Here is a 24,056-nt window from a genome sequence, read left to right as displayed (position 1 = left end):
AACATTTTTTCTTCCTAAAATTGCATTTGTAGATCCCTTAGTCTTCCAGAATGGTTAAAACAGGTATTGCAATCCACAAATCTACATATGCAGGGCTAGTAACAAAAATACATGAATTGTTCTAAGGACTAGAGAACCTAGAAACGTTTCAATCCACCCCATCCGGGTTATTTACTAAAGTGAGAATTCACAGTGTATTTAAAATTTTAGACCAGAGTAGCTGAATGGAAAGTGTAGCTGACTTAGAGAACTTTTGCAATTCAGATATTTTTACTTTAAATTAGAAATTTACTATGAATTTTCCTTTGGAATTTCACTCTAGTAAAAACACTGCATACTTTTTTTAGAAAGAGACATGCAAGTATTCAAGTGTGACACACTAAAAATATTTTAAGTTCACAAAAGAAGCACGTGATTCTTAATTTTTGGTTAATCTAATCCATTTCTTATGTTACAGACAGTCTTTCCTAAATAGTTCTTGAGTTCCTAGAATTGTCCTTAGACAGAAGTGAACCTGGAAAGGCTTGTACAATGGATAGTGAATATAATAAACACACAATATACACTCAGCACAGACTTGTAGACACTGATTACCGGAGGTATGAGTGCAGGAACATAGAGAGGATAGTATGACAGGAAAGAAACAACAGTACTTACGGGATTTGTTTAAACAGACCATGCAATGCAGAATTAAAAAGTAATACAAATCCCACAGACTGACACATTGCAACATCTAGGTAACTTTTGGTAGTTGGCTTCAACCACTGGTGCCTACTAATACCAAATGTTCCTAGTGCTTGATCCTGCAGAAAAATTATAAAAAACTTTCAAAAACTTTCAAAGAATGATGGCACTCTCGAATGTCTTCAAAAATAAAACTTTACTTTTATTTACTCTATCAAATTTTTTGCGGAAAAAGTACGATATAAAACAACGAGTCCCACGCACAACAGATTTTGTTATCTATGAGTTGCTGTGTCCCCGTGGGGCGGCTTATATTGACAAGACTGATCTGCTCCTTTGTGAAAGGATAAGAAACCATAGGTCTTCAATCACGGCACCCTACAGAGACCGGCGTACCGCACAACAGAGTTACCTGTTACAAAACATTTCCTGGAGTTGGGACATACATAATTTACCTATGCTTAAATTCCCACGTTCCAGTACAGAAAAGAGGAAGTGATCTTAAAAGATGCTGCTCCAGCAAGAAATTTACTGGATTAAAACATTGGACACAGTTTCCCCAAGAGGGCTCAATTTACAAAAAATCTTTTACACAGACTTCTAGTAAATATAACGTGGAAGATGGACTTTCCCCACTTTAAATTATCGCTTGTTTTATTAGATTTTTGGGCTGCTATACATTTTTCAAAAACTTGTTACACACAACTACTAATTTTAGGTGTAGTTGTTTTTTGCCTATTGGTTTCATGTATGAGGAAATGACTCTACAAGGCCCTTTAATTCAGAAACATATGAGGCGCATTAACTTACACATAAGAAATGTGTCTGAATTATTATGTGGCATGAAATCTGAACATATTGCCTTAGATACCATTGTTGGGAGTATTTTACTTAAAGGTCCTCTAAAAAGAAAATGTTACAGTGCAGTGCTAGCCTGGTCACACAGGTGATTTGAGCACTTATGTACAGTTCAACATTATAATATTTTATAGCCATGTCATCATGGCATCTTCTAATTTTGCAGAATAGTGAAAAATGAGCTGGGGCTACCCATATTTAATTAATTTATTACTCTGATCACTAAGGACTTTGGTCGAAGCATTCTAAGATTTGTAAATGACGCGATGCATCTAAAAATCATAACAAGGTTTAATTTGGATAGATAACTTCTTTATGTATATTCAGAGTTTCAGTGATCTATTTATTTTTATTTTATAGCCCTCCTGAATACAGCTGTAGCGTCTTGCGGCTCCATGGTAACGCCAAAGGGGAGGAGCAGGGATGGGACAGAGTGGTGCGCAGTCCACGACGCACGTCAGAGTCAGCATTAACAGTGGAGACTTACAGGGAAAGGAGGTAAGTGCAACAATTCTTAATTGTTTTTTATGTATATAAGGTTTTTTTTTGCGCAAACATGAAACGTTGATAGAGTAAATAAAAAAGATTTACTTTTAAAGAAATTTGAGAATGTTATCAGCCTTTGAAAGTATATTTTATTGATATATAGGTCAGGCACTAATGTTGGACGAGAAGATCTGGCTCACGAACACAGTTCCAGTGAATTCCAAAGATATTTGATGGGGTTGAGGCCAGGGCACTCTGCTGGCCAATCAAGTTTTTCCACACCAAACTCATCCAACCATAAAGGTTACATAGTTACATAGCTGAAAAGAGACTTGCGTCCATCAAGTTCAGCCTTCCTCACATATGTTAAAGGTCTTTATGGATCTTACTTTGTGCACTAAGGCACAGTCATCCTAGCATAGAAAAGGGTCTCCCCAAATCATTCCCACAAAGTTGGAAGCATAGCATTTTCCAAAATGTCTTGGGATGCTGAAACATTAAGATTCCCCTCCGCTGGAAGTAAAGGGTATAGTACAACCCCTGAAAAACAGCCCCATACTATTATCCCTCCTCCACCAAACTTTACAGTTGACACAATGCAGTCTGGCAGGTAACATTCTCCTGGCATCCGCCAAACCCAGACTAGCCCATCAGACTGCCGAACAGAGATGCAGGGATTCGTCGCTCTACAGAACATGTATCCACTGCTCCAGAGTCGAGTGGTGGTGTGCTTTACAGCACACAATCCAACAGTTGGCATTGTACTTGGTGATGTGAGGATTGCATGCATCTACTCTGTCTTGGAAACCTATTCCATGAAACTCCCGCCGCACAGTTTTCACGCTGATATTAATGGGCCTCAGGACTCATTGACTCCACTCTGTGACTTAACACAATGAAAGTTCAGGAATGGACTTGTAGCAAAGGTGGCATCCTATCACAGTACTACGTTTGAATTCACTGAGCTCTTCACAATGACTTTATTTTATACACCAGTGGCAATGGTTCGGTTTCAAACACCTGAATTAAAAAAAGAGGTTTGTCCCAATACTTTTCTCCATATAGAGATGCATTATATATACACACACATACGCACACTTCATTATAATGTATGGGATATATTTACAAATCCAATTTGCACTGTTAAGCAAATTGTTTTAGATATGTTATCATACTCATAATGAAAGCGGTTCAAAACTATAACACTATAAAAAAACAAAACAACAACCTGTAAAAATAAGCACTGTGAAAACACATTCTAGAACTGTTATTCTCAGAATTGAGTGTAGTCATATATGGGATGCGGGAGAAAGCACCCTTGTGTTGACTTAGGCATTTAGCAGTAAGGTACAGAAAGGATGATCTGGAGGAAAGTTCAAACACAGGTGAAGGGTAAGTCCAGGAGGAGAATGTTCACAAGGCAGGAGGAAATGCACAAGTTACTACTCAGGAACAGGCAGAGCAGGAAATTACCAACATAACAGTAAGCAAGCCATGAACCTCTAAGCAGCATTCTTGAGGCACCAAAAGTGTATATACTGCAGCAGCTGTGTAACCAGTGTCATTGTTGTAACTTGGCGTGACCACTACCATGAAGGAAAAACCTGGTTTTGTGCACGTTATACCTGCAACGTTGGAGGACACAGCTCTCTATATGACAAAACAAACACGTTTTTATGTGATTGGGGCACTACATTCTATTCTGTTCTTTTTGCTGTCTCTCCTGGTTATACTATACAGTCCTGAAAGTTGCATTTTACTTTTAAATGAGCAGTACTCATTCAAATGGCAGTAACCGTACCAGTTGTCCAACCCTGCTGGCACAGTTGAATTGCTATAACTATTACATTTCTATTACTGTTAAAGGAGCACTATAGGGTCAGGAACACAAACATGTATACCTAACCCTATAGTGTTAAAACCACCATCTGGCCCCCCTGGCCCTCTCTTGCAACCCTAAATATATTAAAGGTTACTAGTATTCAAGTCTGCAGCTCCTGGCTCTGCCCCTGTTTGCCTGTGAACTGCCTCTGTCTGCTGAAATTATCAGATGTGGTGGTCTGAGCCAATCATAGTGCTTCCCCATAGGATTCGCTGAGACTGTCAAGGAGGCAGATCAGGGGCAGAGCCAGCATAAGTCAAACACAGCCCTGGCCAATCAGCATCAATGAATCTCTATGAGGAAAGTTCAGTGTCAGCATGCAGAGGAGTGGCCAGTGAAGTTATCACTAGGTTGTAATGTAAACACTGCATTTTCTCTGAAAAGACAGTGTTTACAGCAAAGAGCCTGATGGTCATGATTCTACTCAGCAGAACAAATTCAATAAGCTGTAGTTGTTCTGATGACTGTACTGTCCATTTGATAATCCCTTTATACAGGGCCTAGACAAGGCAAGGGATATTCCAAAATGTATACATTCACATCATAATTAATTTAACATTTTAATTTCCAATTTGACAATTTTACACAAACATGTATTCCTGATCCTATAGTGTTAAACCCACCATTTAGGTGGCTTACCCCCCTCCCCCACCTCCCACCCCCTCTCTATGAGGAAAATTCAGCATTTCCATGCAGAGCGTGGAGACGCTGAATGGCAGTGCTGCCTACTGAGCCAGGAAGCCCCTCCTGTGACCATCTGAGGAGTGGCCACTTCAAAGGTGTCCCTAGAGGCAATGTAAACACTGCCTTTTCTCTGAAAAGGCAGTGTGTGCATGAAAATGTCTACATATAATGATTACACTCACCAAAACAACTATATATTTTTTTTTTGAGAGTTAAATCCTTCTTCGTTCCCCTGCCACAACAGCGTTCATTTACATAAAGATGCATATAGGTTAAACAGTGGCATGAGAAATTTGCACAATTTTGTCTGTAAAACATGCTAAGCTAGGCAGTTTTGTTTAAACGATAGCAATCTATTTGATAAGCGGATATGCTTGCGTTAACCTGACAGCGTTGGGTCTCAGCGTTGCACATAAAAAAGAAAACAGTGATCTAGTATAAACATTTGTGTCATTCTGCGGTGTTGTGCTATGATGACTATTGTATTAGATAGTGACTTATGCGTTTCAAAAGGTTGTCTAGTTTTAATATTTGCATTAGTAGTGTGTGTTTGAGTGAGACATGTATAGGGCATGGTAGGCAAATGCAAGATTGGCGGTGCTTTATGTACTGCTTTAGGTATGATTTGACATTGACTGCGTTTCTAAAGTATTGTGTGACAGGGTAAGGCTTTTCGATCTAGAAGGTTGAAGCTTGAGCTAGTCTGACTAGTCCTGGTTAGGCAGGAGCTGAACTACTATGCGTAATATGTTAAGCGTTAAGTGGTAGAAACACAGCTGGTCTAACATTTTAACAATAGAATGATAACTTTAACCTTCGTGATATTCTTGTTGCACTGGTGCCGCTGGGTTATTAGTAGCCTAGGTTAGAGTCCCTGTCCGGAGACTTATCTTGGCCGGCAACCAGCTCCCAAAGTTAGTAAGTCAGCCGATTCCCTGGCTGGGCCTCCTTTTACCTTGTGCATAATGTCCACTCCAGCATGGCAGTTCTTGTGTTGTGGCTTTGAGGGACCACTTGATGTGCGGGTGGGGTCCTAGTAAGGCCCAAAGGGTCAGTCCGGCAGTTGCCTCGGTGCGGCCCAGTAGCCTTTTCTTGGGTCGGTGCGGCTGATTGAGGTGTTGCTGGGGCATGACAGTCGTTTTCTCTAAGGGCTTTTCTGCTGGTTGTGGACGTGTAAGAGGGTGGGTGCTGGCACCTGAGGGGCAAGTTATCGCCACTCGCCGTTTCAATCTCTGGCTTCGTCCCCTTCTGGAGGCCGCTCTGGGGGCTCGCTGTGGGTACGCACATAGTTGCCGTCGGGTAGCTGGTCGGATCCATCCTGCTACTGCCTGGACTGCTTGTTTGAAGGACCGGCCTTTATATCGGAGTTTTAACCATAAGCTGGTGCAGAGCCGGTCAAAGAACTCCTGGGTGTGTCTGGGTGGAGTGATATGGGTGCTGCTTGTTTCGGATTTCGTCATCTTCGTCTCTTTCGCTGTGGGGCTTTTTATGCTGTGTTGTGGCTGTGTCAGGCCCCGTGTAGTGAAGCCAGGCTTGTCCGCCATCTTGGGCTCCGCTGCTTCCATTCTGCTTGGATGTTCAACGGCGTCTGCTATGATGTCTCGGCTTGCAGCTTCCCCTTCTGGCGGGGACCAGGATATCCCCCGCCGGTCCATGGGGGGAGGGGGGAAGCGATGTATGAGTGTCCCCTATTCAGCCTGAGAACCGGGAGAGCGGCCGTCTCTCCACGGCTCCCACCCGTGTAGGCCGCAGGTTGTGGTGTGGGCAGATCAGCAGCAGCGAGCCCCGAAACGGGTATCCCTGGACTCAGCATCCCCTTCTGGGTATGAAGATAGGTGTCCGCAGCCGGCACGATCCGGTGGTCGGGCATAACGTCCAGAATCAAGGCTTCAGATGTGGGAGCTCTTGCCATGTGGGTCTGTCTCGCTCGGCAGGTAAGCTCGCCCCCCCCCCCCCACAAAACAACTATATTAAGCTGTAGTTGTTCTGGTGACTATAGTGTCCCTTTAAATGGATCTGTCACTTCTTTGGAATTTATCCCTCTGAATAACATATTGAAAATCATCCATAACGTGCTAATCTTTTTATGAGATGCACTATATTCTTTTAAATTAAAGTTAAATATGAAGAAATGATGAAAAGAAAGTGCAATGTATAATATCTCATTTTTATTTTCTGTATACTTTCTCTATGCGGATTGCCAAGTAAAATGGACAGAGTTTATAACAATGATGAACAGGGAGCTAAGATGGAGGTGTCCAGTTGAAGGACAAAGGTGAAATCTTCTACATTTAATTTTTCTAACTTCACAAATACATATTTGTTAAATATAGGAATAAGCAAACATAATATTAGAAATTCTGGAAAATGACAGTTTCCCTTTAAGTATAGCACTAATAACACAAAAAAGTTGTTATTATGTATGATGTTCCCAAAAGTAGATATTTCAACAAAGTGTTTCTATTGCACTCCAGACAGAGGAAACCCATTCAACAATGTCAATCTCTTCTCACCTTCCTCTTCTTAAAAAAATAATAATAGATATATAGAAAAGAAAAGAAAAACTTGTCATATGACTAATTCATTGCATTTCCTTTTCAATAGCTATTTGTATAGACTATGTGTCAGAATTGGTCAAATCTGGATTATGTTATATACATTTATACACAGTCTCCAAACTCTCCATGAAACTACAGCTGCCAATTTGTACAACAGAAAAACATGGATAGACTAGTGAAAACCTTACAGAATAGCTGGCTTGGGACCTGTTCTAAAGCAACTCTAAATGGACACTAAGTAATATAACCCCTACACCTCTTGTACTTATTCTGCTAATAGTCTCTGGGCGATATCCCTGGACTTTTGTCATCAAACTGTTTTGACAAACACTAGTGTTCTCCACAGCACCTAGAGACAGCACCGTCCTCTGACACATTGATGATGAGGAATTCACGCTTCCACACTATCAATGTCAATTTTGTCCTGCGTGGGCAGCAGTGATTGGCTGAGACTACTGGCGACCAACATGGTCAGTCTATAAATGGCATCTGTTTAATGCATGTAGTGACACCTTCATGTCATCAAATCCCCAGGCAGTTTAATGCAAATGTCTGACCAAAGAAATTCCATAAATCCTACATGGCCCAGATTCACTGAGCCTAGCCAGTGAGATGCAGTCAAGTCTTTAAGGCCACTGTGTGAACAAAAGCATCTATCACAAAAAGAAAAAAGGAAAATATGTAAATGTCATTCCAGAACTCCATATGGTAATGGATGGTATGGCAGGTAAAGAGTTAATGTATATTGCTATACTTTGTAGACGGTGTGAATCATGGTTATGAATGTGCAAATTAATAAATGCCATTTACATATCAGGCAAACACCCACTGCTGATATACATGAATTAACAAAGCATGTTCCTCTCAGAAAGAAGCAGAAGAAAAAAAAAATAAAAGACATTAGTGCTCAGTGACCAGTTCTTATTTGCCCTCTGTTCTCCACAGCTTAATCCCAAAGCTCATAATACTGTAAGCAGCAGTAAATGGATGGTGGAAAAAGTATAGTCTATTAAGCTTTTAAATACAGGCACAGGTTTAGTAACTGGGGAATATATGTCAGGTGAATGTGATTCTGGGGCACAGAAGCAAAGTCACTGACTATTCTCGGAAACATGGGACAGTCGAAAGCTATGAATTATCTACACTAGATGTAAGGATGAAAGTTGATTTGTGCGCATGTTATGGTTTGGGAAACGATACTGTAATTGCTATAGATTATGCAGACAAGAGAGAATGATGAGTCATACTCTATCTACCGTACATCTCTTACACAGGATTTCTATCTAACCATGGAAACCGGTATCATCTTTTTATTTCACCCTCTGAAATCACTTAAAGGAGAAAAAAAAGCTAGTCATTTTTAACTCCCAGCCAAATGACATACTGCTCAACGCTATAGTAGAACATGAACCAGAGTGAGCTTAGTACATAGTACATTGCTGTAATGCAATGGTTTCATTAAAGGAAATAAAGACAATGTGACCTCAATAACAGCTGGGTTCATCATTGAACCCAAGCAGGTAGCAACCAACGCCAACCATAAACAAGCCTGGAAGATGGGTTAAAGCACCCATGTTATAGAGAGGGTACAACTAGTGCAAATCACGAAACAGAAAGGCATTCTGAATCATACATACTTTTTCAGAGTTTCATGTTATTTTTAAACACTATTTTATGTCAAAAATAAAATAAATCGGCATACCAGCCTGCTCATGTTATATCTAATCAAAAGCAGTTGATGGAAAATATCATAGCTATCAACCGTAACTAAGGAATCAGTAATATAAAGGTTTGCATACAAATCGGCTTACAATGTTAGAAACAGCTACAGTTTTAGTCAAAATGTCTGTTAGTGAGATTCTGGCTTCTTTCCCAACAAAAAGGCCTCTGCATAAACTTGCTACAATGTTTACCTTATAAGGGTTGAGGGCACACACTAACTTCAGGATAAAACAAAGAAGGGAACTCTACTGGCAGAAAACCAATATCACATAGAGAGTTGTCTTATTAACACCATGTTTAACTCATTTAACACAAGGATTCTATAACATGTGGCATCCTTTCCTCTCACACAGTTAAATAATCTCCTGTTATGGCTCTTGGGTCTAATGAGACTGCATGACTTTTTGTATGTGTTACAGGAGTTTCATTATATCATTATTAATATTTATAAAGTGTCAGCATATTCTGCATAACTGTATAGCTATTAAGTGGAATTGCATATGAACACACATATTCTGAATGATATACATGGTGGAAAGTCGTGATGTCGATGTAACATGTGAAATAATTGAGGTTAAACGGTACTATAGCAAAAGTAAATAATAGAACTACATAGGGGTTATTGGAGAATGATGGAGTTAGTGCCAGCTATAAAGTTGCTAACAGAAAAGGAAATGGAATTAAACAAAAAATAGTCTGTGCCCTCATATAATCAAATGGGGGTCCTTTGGGAGAGTTTGCAGAGTTTAGGATATATCAAATAACAGGAGGGCTGGATATATAATAGGTTAGATGACGTTCTTGTATGTATGCACATGTTTCTAATCCAATGTATTCCTTGTACCTTCAATTACTACATGCAACTTGTATATAACCATTTGGGTAATGTTACATGCAAGTATTACATAAAATACTTGAAGAATGATTACTAAAAAACATGCCTTTTATTGCCTCAATGTAATGCCTTTTAAATGCATTTTCCTCCCCAATCTTATCTTTATTTAAAGGGGAACTCCACACACCTAAGCACTTTTCAGTTTGCCAAAGTGTTTTATGTGTGAAGAGAACATCCTTTTTTCCCTTTGGCATTTTTTATAGAATGAAAAAATATTTCAAAATAAATTGGCACTTTTATAAATTAACCTTGTTACACTCCCGTGGCCAGTCCTGTTACTTCCTGGTAGTTTAGCTTAACTTAGACTTTATTGAGAAGCCTGTGATTGGACAGCCACGGGCATTAAAAGGGGAGAGCTTACAAAGGCTGCAGACAAGGGAGCTTCAGCTTTTGCCAGCTGTTTTAGATATTGTATTAAATTGTAAATAAATAAATACAATTTTAAAAAGGATTCTAATCCTCTCCCTTTCATTCTTCCCCTGCACTAGAGAAGCTTCCACCATTCAATAGGGGTAATAGATCAATTGGGCAGGTCCAATTTTTAGGAAGATAGTATCCTCTGAGTCCCATAATAATATTTTAAGATGATTCATAATCTCATTTTGGGTAGATCAGGCTGCAGACAGAAGACTGTCCCATTGCAAGATTTGAGGAAGGTTTATTTGCATTCGTTTTTTTTTTTTTTTTTTTTTTTTTAAAGGTATCTGGGATTTATTTTTTTACAGTGTCCTTGGTCCAAGGACCAATGACATAATGATGTTGTATCAAACCAGTGTTTCAATATGGGACATCCCTCTCAATTAGCAACAGCATGCTTGTATACAGTTATTTATTCTGTATATTTTAGAAAGTCAGGGCATTCTTACTTTGTACTGGGTGTCAAGGGGCCAGATAGTGGTGAAGGCATAGAATGTCATTAGTCATACAAAATCTTTTTTCAGTTCAACACAGAACATGATTGCAGATGCCACACTTTGGTTGGATCATATCAGCTATGTTTTCACCTAATTTACTAAACTGTCAACAGCCACTTGTCATGGAACATCTGCACTGCACAGTTCACGGTCAGTGTTATAAATGCTGTAACTCCTAGCTAGTCATCTGACTTACTTGCAATAACATGATGCACACATAGTTGACCATATTCTACCTGCTGAATTAGGAGCAATGTAACACAGTTAAAGAGACTACCTAATACAAATATAACCCTATCCTATTTAAAGCATTATATGTGTGTGCATTATATAGACAATGCAGTAAGAAGAATAAACTCATGGCGCACTGCTTACCAAGCCTGCCCAATGCTGCAGGTAGAACCCTCCCACACCCATGGAGAGACATTTCAAAAAGGAATCTCATTGTGATATATGGGAAATAATACATTCCTATAATCTCCTGTGCAGCAGACGATTGTGAGTTGAGTAGTAAATACAAAATGAGTAGCCCCAACCATCACACAGGACGATTGGAACTGCTCTTTAAATTGATAGCGGTCATATTGCTATTATATGTAGTTCACGGTTTATTGAACATGACTGTGCATCAGCCTCCCTGTCACAGGGACCTCTTTTAATGGCTCTATTTAACCCTGACCTGCAGAGAGTGAAAGGAGGTAGCATTTCCCAAGTAAGTGGATTAATCTCAAAAGGGTAAGCAGTAGGCTGCTAGAGTAGGACCTGCCAAGAATGGGGTACATTGACGTTGTGGCAGGCTTATGCAGTTTATGATCATATACTGTAACTAAATCCCCATTATTTTTTGCCTAGGTGAGGTGTTTTTAAAAAAAAACTATTACATTCTGTGAGACTTGAAATTGCTAATTAGTGAATGAGCAAGTGCGCTGGATGCATGTTGTGCTTCAGCATTGACTGAAGTCCTTGACCTCGCATGCACAGTCCATGACTGCTCTCTCTGTGGGGAAAATAGACACCATTACTAAGAATTACGTTTTCTGGGCTACCTGATTACTGACGTCCACAGCCCACAGCTCTAAGCACCATTTACTGATGCAAAGTGCTAATGGTACTTAAATTGACCCTTTAATACAGTCATCAAGATTCTCTAGGTGGACAGACAGAAGCCTTACAATATTAGCAAAATTGGTGCTTTGTGATGCTTGTTGATGCTTTCAAAATCTTAAGGAATAGGATGACTTACTTCAGCTGAACTTTTCCGATACTTGCAAACCCACATATTAGGAAAAAGAACAACATAAAGGTGGTTTTGTCTTTGCTCATATTCCCCTGGAACGATTTGTTCCATTTACTAAATCTGCCTTCTGGCAAGTTCTTCTCAACTTTGTTGATTCCAGACCCTGGCAAAGAGGGATCTAGACCAAACTGTTTCTCAAGAGATGCAGAAATATACAAAAAATGTCCAAGCTCATTACTTAAACAAGGATTAAATAAAATGATTACAAGATGCAGGCAGATTTAAAACACTGTTTACTTCCCAATGAAGCTCAATGAGAAATTGCTGCGGAATCATGTTTATGATTATAGTCAAAAGAACTGTATTTTTGCATTGTAATATTCCATAGAAAAACAGAATTTTCAGTTCGGTCCGTTCTAGAATCTAGCATTTTTTTAGCTGACTGATTTAAAGATGCTTTAAGTGCAAAAAAAATCATAAAATATATCATAGTTTTTTTTAATTGATGCAGCAAGCATTAATGAAAATTATTGCATGTTAATATTTATTCCATCAGAAAGCGCTAACTTGAATAAATGGTCAATCGGTTCAAGAGGAGGTCTGCTTGAGTGTATGTGAATTAAATTTGTTGAACTGCTGCCATAGTATGTGCCTCTTACACATAATGACAAGGTAATTGTTGTGTTTAACTCCAGGGAACGCCTTCTGAGTTTGCATTGCTTGGCTGGCTATTGGAGTGAGTTGAAGCATAAAATTGCAGGCCGTTGTTAGTAAAGATTAGCAAACTGCACCATGGAGAGGAGAACCCGGTTAATGTTTAATTGTTGGGAGTTTCCTGGGTAAATACAAGTAAAAGCTAATGGCAGGGATATGGATATTATTCATGGACGTCCAGGTCTGCAGAATTGTTAAATATTTACTTTATACAACAGTGGCATAAGCTCATTAAACAATTTCACATCTTGCGTTCGTTAATGGCATAAGCAGGCAATTTGAAGCAGGGTTAACTGGATAAAAGCTCTATACACCATGTATGATGATGAGTTTTCAGTGAATGCCTATAAAGAATTTATCATAAAGTGAGGTGGGGATAAGTGTGTGTGTGTATATATATATATATATATATATATATATATATATATATATATATATATATATATATAGTTAAACCAGTGCCATTATTAAATGTATGGAAAATAGCATATCTAGAGTGCTGGGAGACAATCTGACTCCAAGTGGGCTCCTGATAACTTCTTAACTTTTATAGTTCATCACTGAAGTTATGCATTTGGTCACACATTTTCACTAGAAGAAAAGAGAATTAGTGTTCTTTACAATTCCACTTTGTGGAATTCTCTGCCTGAAGAGGTGGTTTTATCAGAGTCTAGCAGCACAACATGTTTCAACTGTTAAACAGTCTTCCTCAGGTGCAAAAGTGAAGAAGACTGTTTAACAGTTGAAACATATTGTGCTGCTATATTGTGCTTTATTCTAATTTGTTTTAAAGTATATATTAATAAATGTTATTTTAACTTTATTATTTTGGTTCCTGATATTTTATGCTGCTACCATCCAGCTACCTTTGGGACCTATACCTACCTGAAGCAAGGTTTCTGTTCGACGCCTCCACAGTTTAGAGCCAAAGATTGTGAGTTTTTTCCCTCTCCCCAATCTATTTTTGTACATACATGATGTTTCTTTTTTATGTAATATAGGGTTTTTTTTTTTGGGGGGGGGGTTTCAATCAACTTTTTATTAAACATTTTCGTACTTTGCGGTACAGAATAGAAAAGGGGGGAAGGGGATCGTTTTACAAGTAATGATATTCATTCGTTTTATATCCAAGGTTCTCAAAAAGGAGGGGGGTTACAACATAACAGGGTTGTAGCAATAACATGTATGGAACCCCCCTCCCCCCCTGGGTTTTTCCCTGTGCTGTGCAACTGTGACTACTCCAGCTCTTGTCTCCTGTTTGTTCCCACCCCTCTTCCCGCTGGTTCCCTAGGTCTTATTGTCTCGTGCGCCTCTAAAACCTCTTCCCATCTCTCTCTGGCTTTTAATGTGTGAGTGGATGCTCCGAATTGGACGTTCAGCTTTGTTTCGTACATCAGGTTAGTAGAGATTTGAGTCAGTAATTCAGTTTTTCGGGTCTAGAGGTTTGCTTCCATCAGTGTGTTTGCAGCTATTACTATATGAAATATTAGTATCGCTTGTGGCTTGTTGTTCGACTCTAGTGTCATGAACAACAATCCGCATTCAGGTTGTAGGGGCGTTTCCGTATTTAGTGTATTCTTTAGTGTATTCTTAATGATTTCTCCTACCTCTTTCCAGTATGGTTTTATCTGGCTGCATGTCCACCATATGTGGTACATGGTACCCTCCTCTATCCCGCATCTCCAGCACGTTTTAGACGTTTGTGGACATATGTTTGCCAGTCTAACTGGCACCATGTACCACCTATATTGTAATTTCCTCATAAGCTCAAGGTGTGATGCGCATCTAGATCTCCCTTTGTGGGCGGTGAAGGCTTTTTGCCATTGACTTTCAGTGAAGTGTTTGTGTAAGTCCTTTTGCCAGTGCTCCTTGAATTTTTTCGCTGGTATCATTTTGGGGTTATCGTTTAGCGTTGTATAGAGTATGGAAAGTGTCTTTTTTGGTATGTTTCCTGTGTCACATATGTAGTATATTCGTTCCAGGGGCGTAGGTGTGGTTGTGCTAGTTTCGTTCTCCAGAAGTGATTTTATTTGGAGGTACGTAAACAAAGTGTTATTAGGCAGTTGATATTTTTGTATTACTGTGGGATATAGTTCTAGTTTGCCCTCATGATATAAGTGTTTGATTTGTGTGCATCCTTGCTGAATCCATAGTGTAATATAGGTTTTTAAACTGCAGGAGCCAATCATAATCGTTGTGAGCGCTTTTTTCACCTCTATTATGCGGTCTGTATAACGTTTAGGAAGTGTAAGAGTGACAATACACTTTTGGGTTGTTTTGCTGCACTGGATTGTGCTATTAGAAGCGCCTATTTTCCCTTAAAGGACCACTACAGTGCCAGGAAAACAAAGTCGTTTTCCTGGCACTATAGGGTCCTTACGTCCCCCCACCCTCAGCGTCCCACTCTCGCCGGGCTGAAGGGGTTAAACTCTTACCTTTTTCCAGAGCCTGGGAACTCTTCTCCCTCTTCCGACGTCAGCGCCGAATGTGCACGCGCGGCTCTCAATCAGTCCATAGGAAAACGTTATTCAATGCTTTCCTGTGGACGTCAGAGTCTTCTCACTGATTTTCACAGTGAGAAGCACGGAAGCTCCTCTAGCAGTTGTCAATGAGACAGCCACTAGAGGCTGGATTAACCCTAATGTAAAACATAGCAGTTGCAGCTGCAGGGTTAACCCTAGATGGACCTGGCACCCCTGCCTATAGTGGTCCTTTCATTTTGCTGTGTGTTTATAAAAAACTGCAAAATAACCTTTTCAGGGATAAGGGACCTGGGAATATGCATCCAGACCACTTCAATGAGCAGAGGCAGTATGGGTGACTATAGTGTCCCTTTAACCCCTTAAGGACACATGACGTGTGTGACACGTCATGATTCCATTTTATTCCAGAAGTTTGGTCCTTAAGGGGTTAAAGCCATGATAAGCAGTCCTTTTTGCTCTGTTGTGGTTTCTGTCACTGGAGAGTGTGTTTTGACTGGGCTTTTTTTTCCTGACTACTCTGACCTCTGACTTTGCTCTGTTTTCCTGCTATTTTTGATCTTGACCTTTTCCTGACTATTCTTGTCTGTTATTATTGCAGACTGTATTATAAATTTGAAAACATTAAGCCCGGCCACCATAGGGACTGGTAACATGTTTTCCTGTAGTATAGGATACTGCTTGAGGTTTGGGTACTTGGGTACATTATATCATCTAGAGGTGTATAGAAGCATAAAGGAAACATTTATTTTTCTTCTACATGTGTAATAGAAGTATAGTCTAATATAAGTTATCTTCCTAAATGTGTTGATGAACCTCCTAGTGCTAAAGGTTTGATAGCCTATGACTTTTAGTAGATGCACATACACAATCTAACTAGGTATCCAAATCTATCTATTGTACGTTACCAATTCTAAGGCTGGGTACATTATATTATTAAACTATCTAAAAGTTACAGATAAAATATAAACGGTTTCCTGCACAGTGGAAAAAGCTACAAAACTATTTTGTTAGTTCCTCTTTATGTGCTCTTAGTGACTGATCAAATTGTTAAACTGTATTTATATACTCAAAACAATCGTATAACCGGAAATGCTGGTCTATCAAGAGATGACAGGTGGGTATCATATTGGGGAAAAAAGGCTTTTCCCTGAAAAACAGCTGACCAAAATAACTTCTGCTCAGTAAATGAGTTACAATTTCTAACAATGTAGAAAGTTTGATTTTGGTACTAAAATAGCGTATGTTATGTGAATGATGTGCACATAAGATGCATTACTGGACAAACTGTATATCATTCCAATAGAAACGTTTTGGAGTATATCATTAATTTCAATATATGGTACTCTGATCACCGACATCCCTTAAGAATTGTCTTAAAATTTATATTGAGTTAAACAAACCGATTATTTGTTTTGCTATATATTTGGTAGATGTGATGATTTAATCCTTCCTTTTTGGAGTGAGGACAGTAACACGTTGCCGACAGGTTAAATACTGTACACATGCATGAAACTAATTAATAAGAAAATGTACAAGCTGAAACCAGAATGCAATATTTTAACAAAATATATCACAACAAATAACGCAATTGTGTAGTTTATGGAGCATTCTCTTGTATTCAGGAGAGGTAGCAAAGTAACAAAATAATTTTGCATCTTCATTATAGAAGAATTAATTTTACAAAGTAATCAAAACCTACAATCCCAATTAAAAACAGACTGTCACATTTATAGCAAGTCTGTATAGGCACAAATATTAATGTGAATTTATGATTAACCATAATTTGCCAAAAGTACATTTTTGGGTGCTGTACTGACAAAAAGAGGGCACACCAACACATGAAAATCATGAACTCCCCCCAAAAGTCAGGGAGAAACTACTAAAATATGTTGCCAACTATTTGGTGTTTAACCTGTAAGAATTTTAAAACTCATAACTGGTGTTTTTACTGGCAAAATATGTTTATATACACATTCTCCTTTGAAAACTATTGCAGAAACAATACACAAAGTAATGTGCATTGCACATGAGTTCTGTATGAAGAAAACTTTTGTGTCTATTTAGACACTCTAGAAATTAGCATCACAATTCACAGGACCACGACAAACAAACAAACCTGCAGTAAGTGGTGTTGCGCAATAACAGTGTTCTATTGCAATAGAACTCAGTAATATGAGATAAGAATAAAGCTACCGGTATGTCTCGGCTCTGTGGAAATATATGTTGGATTGCTATGGAGTGCTAGGATAGGACATGTCAGACATGTCACGTGTCCTTAAGGGGTTAAAGTGAATCAGTTATGAAATAACAGCTCTTCTGTGACAAACTTTCAACATATAAATAATGTGAAAGAATGATATTACCGTATATACTCGAGTATAAGCCGACCCGAATATAAGCCGAGGCCCCTAATTTTATCCCCAAAAACTGGGAAAACTTATTGACTCGAGTATAAGACTAGGGTGGGAAATGCAGCAGCTACTGGTAAATTTCTAAATAAAATTAGATCCTAAAAAATATATATTAATTGAATATTTATTTACAGTGTGTGTATAATGAATGCAGTGTGTGCGTATGTGTGTGTGTATGAGTGCAGTGTGTGTGCATGAATGCAGTGTGTGTATGCAGTGTGTGCAGGGCCGGTGCAAGGATATTTGCCGCCGTAGGCAAAACATTTTTTGCCGCCCCCTCCAGCCCCCCCATATGTCCTGACTTCCCCTCCTTCTCCCTCAGTGGTCCTTACCTCCCCACCCCCGTGTTCCTTCACTCCCCCCCCCAGTGGTCCTGACTCACCCCTCCCCTAGTGGTCCTTACACTCCCCTCCCCTAGTGGTCCTTACTTCCCCCTCCCCTCCCATAGTGGTCCTTATCCCACCCCCTACCTCTCATAGTGGTCCTTATCCCCCTTCTCCCTCCCATAGTGTTCCTTATCCCCCCCATCCCTCCCATAGTGGTCCATATACCCCCCCCCCCCTCGCTCCCATAATGGTCCTTATACCCCCCCTCCCTCCCATAGTGGTCCTTATCCCACCCCCTCCCATAGTGGTCCTTATACCCCCCCTCCCTCCCATAGTGGTCCTTATACCCCCCTCCCTCCAATAGTGGTCCTTATCCCCCTCCCTCCCATAGTGGTCCTTATCCCCCCCTCCCTCCCATAGTGGCCCTTATACCCCCCTCCCTCCCATAGTGGTCCTTATCCCCCCCCCTCCCTCCCATAGTGGTCCTTACCCCCCCCCCTCCCTCCCATAGTGGTCCTTACCCCCCCCCCCCTCCCTCCCATAGTGGTCCTTACCCCCCCTCCCTCCCATAGTGGTCCTTACCCCCCCTCCCTCCCATAGTGGTCCTTACCCCCCCTCCCTCCCATAGTGGTCCTTACCCCCCCTCCCTCCCATAGTGGTCCTTATACCCCCCCCTCCCTCCCATAGCGGTCCTTATACCCCCCTCCCTCCCATAGTGGTCCTTAACCCACCCCCTCCCTCCCATAGTGGTCCTTATACCCCCCCCCTCCCATAGTGGTCCTTATACCCCCCCCCTCCCATAGTGGTCCTTATACCCCTTTTTTTTTATTATTAATTTTTTTTTATTATTTTATTTCTTATTTTATTTATATATTTTTTTTCGTCCCCCCTCCCTGCTTGATATATGGCAGGGAGGGGGGCTCTCCTTCCCTGGTGGTCCAGCATTGGTAGTTCAGTGGGGGGAGAGGGGGGCTGGCAGAGCTGTACTTACCTTTCCTGCAGCTCCTGTCAGCTCTCTCCTCCTCCGCGCGGTCTGTGCAGCTCCCTCTGTCAGCTCCCAGTGTAAGTCTCGCGAGAACCGCGGCTCTCGCGAGACTTACACTGGGAGCTGACTGAGGTGCTGAACGGACGGCGCGGAGGAGGAGAGAGCTGACAGGAGCTGCAGGAAAGGTAAGTACAGCTCTGCCAGCACCCCTCTCCCCCCAGTCTGTATTATGGCAATGTAAATTGCCATAATACAGACTCTGACTCGAGTATAAGCCGAGTTGGGGTTTTTCAGCCCAAAAAATGGGCTGAAAAACTCGGCTTATACTCGAGTATATACGGTAGTTAAAATGTCAGTAATAGATAAAGGGACACTCGGGGCACAAAATTTGTAGTAATGCACCCAGTTAAAGCACCATAACCCCTACACCTTATTGATGTCACGGTACTAAAAATCGTGTCAGTGCTTACCGTTGTTTTATTTTTTAACTAAAATAGGCCTGGTTTTTATTTTTACCTTGTGCAATAAATGTGTGTTTACTTTTCCCCTCTGACTTATTTATTCAATTAAAGGGACACTATAGTCACCAAAACAACTTTAGCTTAATGATCAGTTTTTGTGTATAGATCATGTCCCTTCCATCTCACTGCTCAATTCTCTGCCATTTAGGAGCTAAAACACTTTGTTTATGCACCCTAATCACACCTCCTTGCATGTGACTTACACAGCCTTCCTAAACACTTCCTGTAAAGAGTCATCTAATCTTCATACTTCCTTTATCGCAAATTGTGTTTACTTTAAAATGTATTATCCCCTGCACTGTTAATAGCTTGCTAGACCCTGCCAGAGCCTCGTGTGTGATTAAAGTTCAATTTAGAGAGAAGGAGATAAAAATGTTTAACCTCTTAAGGACACATGATAAGTCAGTGCAGCGGAAACACCTCCTGGAGGCATTCACTAAGAAACTAGAGTTGTGTTTAAAGTAAGTTACAACTGAACTAAAAGTGAAACCATTTGTTTTTCATGCATGCTGTATGAGTCACAGCCAGGGCTGCATGGACAGAAACAAAAGTTATTTAACTCCTAAATGATAGTGAATTGAACACTGAAACTTCAGAGGCATGATCTATATAACAAAACTGCTTCATGAAGCTAAAGTTGTTTTGGTGACTATAGGTGGTTACTGCTACACAGTTTGCCGGTATTCAGAACTTGGTTCAAGATTGCTTTCTAGTCAAAGAATATCTCGTGAAGCCTTTAAGACATTCATTTGGTTATGCTTTTGTATTCTATTACACACACAATTCATGGCTTGATGTGCATCAGATCAACTGAGGCACAAAAAAAAAAGAGATGGCAAGTTATAGTAAACCGTGCTGAAGTCATAACATCAACATGTTAATAACCATGCTCTACAATCCTAAAACATACAGTAGTAATACTGTCAGCATTTGTAAAAATCATTGTGCAGTTCAGGTCATACTGAATGTGGACACATATCTTATTTTCAGAAAAACAAATGACTATGCACACATTGCATGTAACAAAAATGTCACATTATATTACACTACACGGTTTTAATTAAGATTGAAGATATCTGTAGATATGTATTTCACCATGAATCTTGTGCTCTTGGACACTGTATTTCACTATTTAGCACTCTTGTGCGATAAAATCAAAAGTATTATGAGTGGAACGTGGAAACTATTTCATCATTACCGCTTTTGGGTCATTTACATGAGTTCTAATGAGGATTACTTTGGTTTTAACAGCCCAGATTAACCTCAGCTGCTCAAAAGGTTGCCATTCTCCATCAGAGTAAGTGCTGAGGCTGTAAAAAGTAACATTTTATGTATTTATTACCTAGGGTTTTCCAAACATAGCTGACCTGCTACAGAGTTCATAAGTATTATCAGTTTTGGATATAGGACCAATGTGGACTGTATAGCGGCTTACATTGCGCCTATAAGGAATGACGAAGAGAGTATTTCAGCAATGCAACCAAGTAACTGTTAACTATGCATACAGCATCTAAAGCTTAGACTCTTACTACCAGCGATAAATGGAATATATATATATATATATATATATATATATAAATGAGTTGGCCATTAAATGAAAAGTGCTTACTGTGGACTTTAAGGGGTTGTATGTTTGCAAACTGAAGGCAATACTTCAGGTGGATGGAGAGGAACTTAAAGGGACACTAGACACACCCAGACCACTTCATCTCATTGAAGTGGTCTGGGTGCAGCGTCTCGGTCCCTTCAACCCTGCAAGTAAAAATTCAGGTAAGTGACTGAAGGGGCTTTAACCCCTTCAGTAACATGGGACGGGGTGACAGGGAGGAGGGCACTGCAGTGCCAGGAAAACAGATATGTTTCCCTGGCACTGGAGAGTCCCTTTAAGTCCTCCATTAGCAGATTGATTTAGCGCAGACGGAACTTTCCGTTGGAATTGAGGTAAGTGTAAATAAAGACAATTAGAGATAACTGTGTGAACCCAATCACGCTGGAATAAACACACAGTGGTCAGTGTGGTTGTACCAGATCCACTGGGAAGGGCTTGGACCCAAAAGTACTAAATATAAGAATAGAAATAGGACAAGAGTATCACCCAAACAATGGGGAATATACTCTCTACTGGTTTTTAGAAATGGGGGAACAACCTAAATAACAATATAAGAGCAACCTGTTAATGCTGAACTTAATGCTGAACTTAGAACAAAGTTTTGTTCTAAGTTCAGCATTAACAGGTTGCGCTTATATTGTTATTTAGGTTGTTCCCCCATTTCTAAAAACAAGTAGAGCGTCTCTTCCCTTTTGTTTGGGTGATACTTTCGTCCTATTTCTATTCTTAGAAGTGTAAATAAAGTAAAGGGAATTCCTTTAATTGCATCTGCATATGGATACTACATACTCAGAGGCAGCACTTTTCATACAAGAACCATCAGCATTAGCAATCATATGAATGCACATGGTAAAGAAAAACTGAGTGGATACCCATATAGCCTGTAATACTTCTCCTAAAAGTCACTGTCTTTCACAAAAAGGCAATACATGCATGGAGGGAATAGGTAACGGACATATAATACCCATTGATAAAGACTTGCAGTTACCTTCCTTGCTTGCACTATTGGAACATTATAACCATCTGACCAATATAACTTCAACTTAACATTCCATTCAATGTCTGATACATTGCTATTGGCAATCAAATGGCCTCCTGAAAGAGCAAAAACTATCATCTACATAAATCATGTTTTTTACATATTAACTATTTAAAATTGCAAACCTATGTAGTTTTAAAGAGAATGCCAAAGATATATGCTAGTTTTTGTCAAAGTGAGGAAGAATTGCATTACAACTCATATATTAATGAAAAAGTAAAGCATGGTCAATGACACCAGTTCCCACAAGCAATTTGTTGGTCCTCGACAGGCTCCACTGAATTAAAAGTCACAACTGAGCTAGAAAAAAGCGGAACAGACCAACCATGCTAGGTCCACTTAATAACAAACAAAATATAGTGTAATTTCATGCTATCTTCTTCACACTATTCTGTAGTCTTATCGGCCAAATTGTTCCAGTTGAGGCAAACTCAATGATTATATGCATGCTATGAAGTCTACAAAAAACATTGTTTCCTGCACTACTATTGTCACAACTAAACAAGTAGCAATATTTACCTATTAAGCAATATATGCACTTACCCTGGACACAGACATTTGATTGGTGGTCAAGGTTCCAGTCTTGTCTGAACAAATGACTGAGGTGCAGCCCAGTGTCTCTACGGATGGCAGGCTCCTCACGATTGCATTCTTTTTAGCCATTCTTCTTGTTCCTAGGGCCAGGCAGGTGGTAATCACAGCAGGTAGGCCTTCTGGAATAGCGGCTACAGCCAAAGCCACAGCTATCTTAAAATAATAAATAGCTCCACGAAACCAAGACCCACCGTGTACTGGGTCATTGAAGTGGCCAATATTGATAACCCAAACAGCTACGCAGACAAGAGAAATTACTTTGGAGAGTTGTTGGCCAAATTCATCAAGTTTCTGCTGTAGAGGTGTCTTTTCTGGCTCTGTTGCCACCATCTGGTTCCTGATCTTTCCAATCTCTGTGAAGACGCCAGTTGCAATAACAATCCCGACAGCTTTACCAGCAGCTATATTTGTTCCCTGAGATAATTACAAACAACAAAAACAGTCAACATATATTCGATTTAAAAAAATTGCTTCAGTAAAATATTGCCAGTTATATAATTGCCACGCAGAGACATATTGCTTCTTCATTACCTGATATTTTTATTTTATCATATCATAAGGTTATCCGTATCCGAGAAAACAAAAGTCTCGTAGGTGTTCTGGAATGAGTGACCTGGGATAGCACTGAAATGTTTAGCAACATTCCCTTTGGCAGAAGCCAGAATCATAATGCATAATTTAACATAACAACGACTTGCCAAACTTCACAGGCTGTTACTAAACAGTATTAATTGTTTAAGAAAATATATGTGTGATAAATCAGAAATAGAGAATATTGTAAAAGCTAGCTTACGGAGAATCAGGAAAAAAAATTGAAATAAATCCATCAGCACAGTTATTACCAGCAACATGATTCTTCAATATGAATTTAATACATATTTTCACACCAACTGTGATTTGATAAACAGTATATTTGTAATTATGGACTTTCTAGTTCAAAATGTTACAATTAAAAATATTAATATTATTGTAGATAGTAGATAGGAAAAATGGCCAAATACACTGCTATTTGGAGGACCCAGATGACATTATTAGCAGTACAGCTTACTGAAAACTGCCAGAGAATGTAAAAATAATATCTGCATTTAAGCATAATGTACGCATACAGTAATTACACTGGCAGCCGACACAGCTCGCAAGCCGAGTCCATTCCATTACAAGAAAAATGACTCCCTGAAGGTCCAGTGTTGCACCTAGCAGGAGCTGCAGCCAGATCATCATAACTTCTCCCTCGCGGTTCCGGCGCTCAGTTAGTGAGTCAGAGCGCAGCCTCGGAGATTCCCAGCCTGTGCTCTGACTCAACACAGCGCCAGAACCTCGAGGGAGAAGCTATGATCAGCACTCCCTGCTATTCACCTCCAGCCCACCAGAAGCCGGCAGTGGAGACCAGGGACAGAGGAGCACCAGAGAGAAGGGGCACTGCATGGAAGCAGAGGCAGCTTGGGACAAGGTAG

General features: G+C 39.9%; 1 protein-coding gene across 1 annotated transcript in view; it reads right to left on the bottom strand.

Moving 5' to 3' along the window:
* The window catches only part of ATP2A3 (ATPase sarcoplasmic/endoplasmic reticulum Ca2+ transporting 3), a 212,087-nt gene that overhangs the window by 61,766 nt on the left and 126,265 nt on the right, over positions 1–24,056 (bottom strand). Inside the window, exon 8 of the mRNA XM_063457430.1 lies at positions 22,552–23,016. Coding sequence (XP_063313500.1) covers positions 22,552–23,016 — 465 coding nt within the window. The remainder of the gene's footprint in view (positions 1–22,551; positions 23,017–24,056) is intronic.

The sequence above is a fragment of the Pelobates fuscus genome, chromosome 1 (genome assembly GCF_036172605.1).
Source record: "Pelobates fuscus isolate aPelFus1 chromosome 1, aPelFus1.pri, whole genome shotgun sequence".
NCBI lineage: Eukaryota > Metazoa > Chordata > Amphibia > Anura > Pelobatidae > Pelobates > Pelobates fuscus.
Note: the sequence above shows the minus strand (reverse complement) of the source record. Positions and strands in the feature narration are given on the sequence as shown.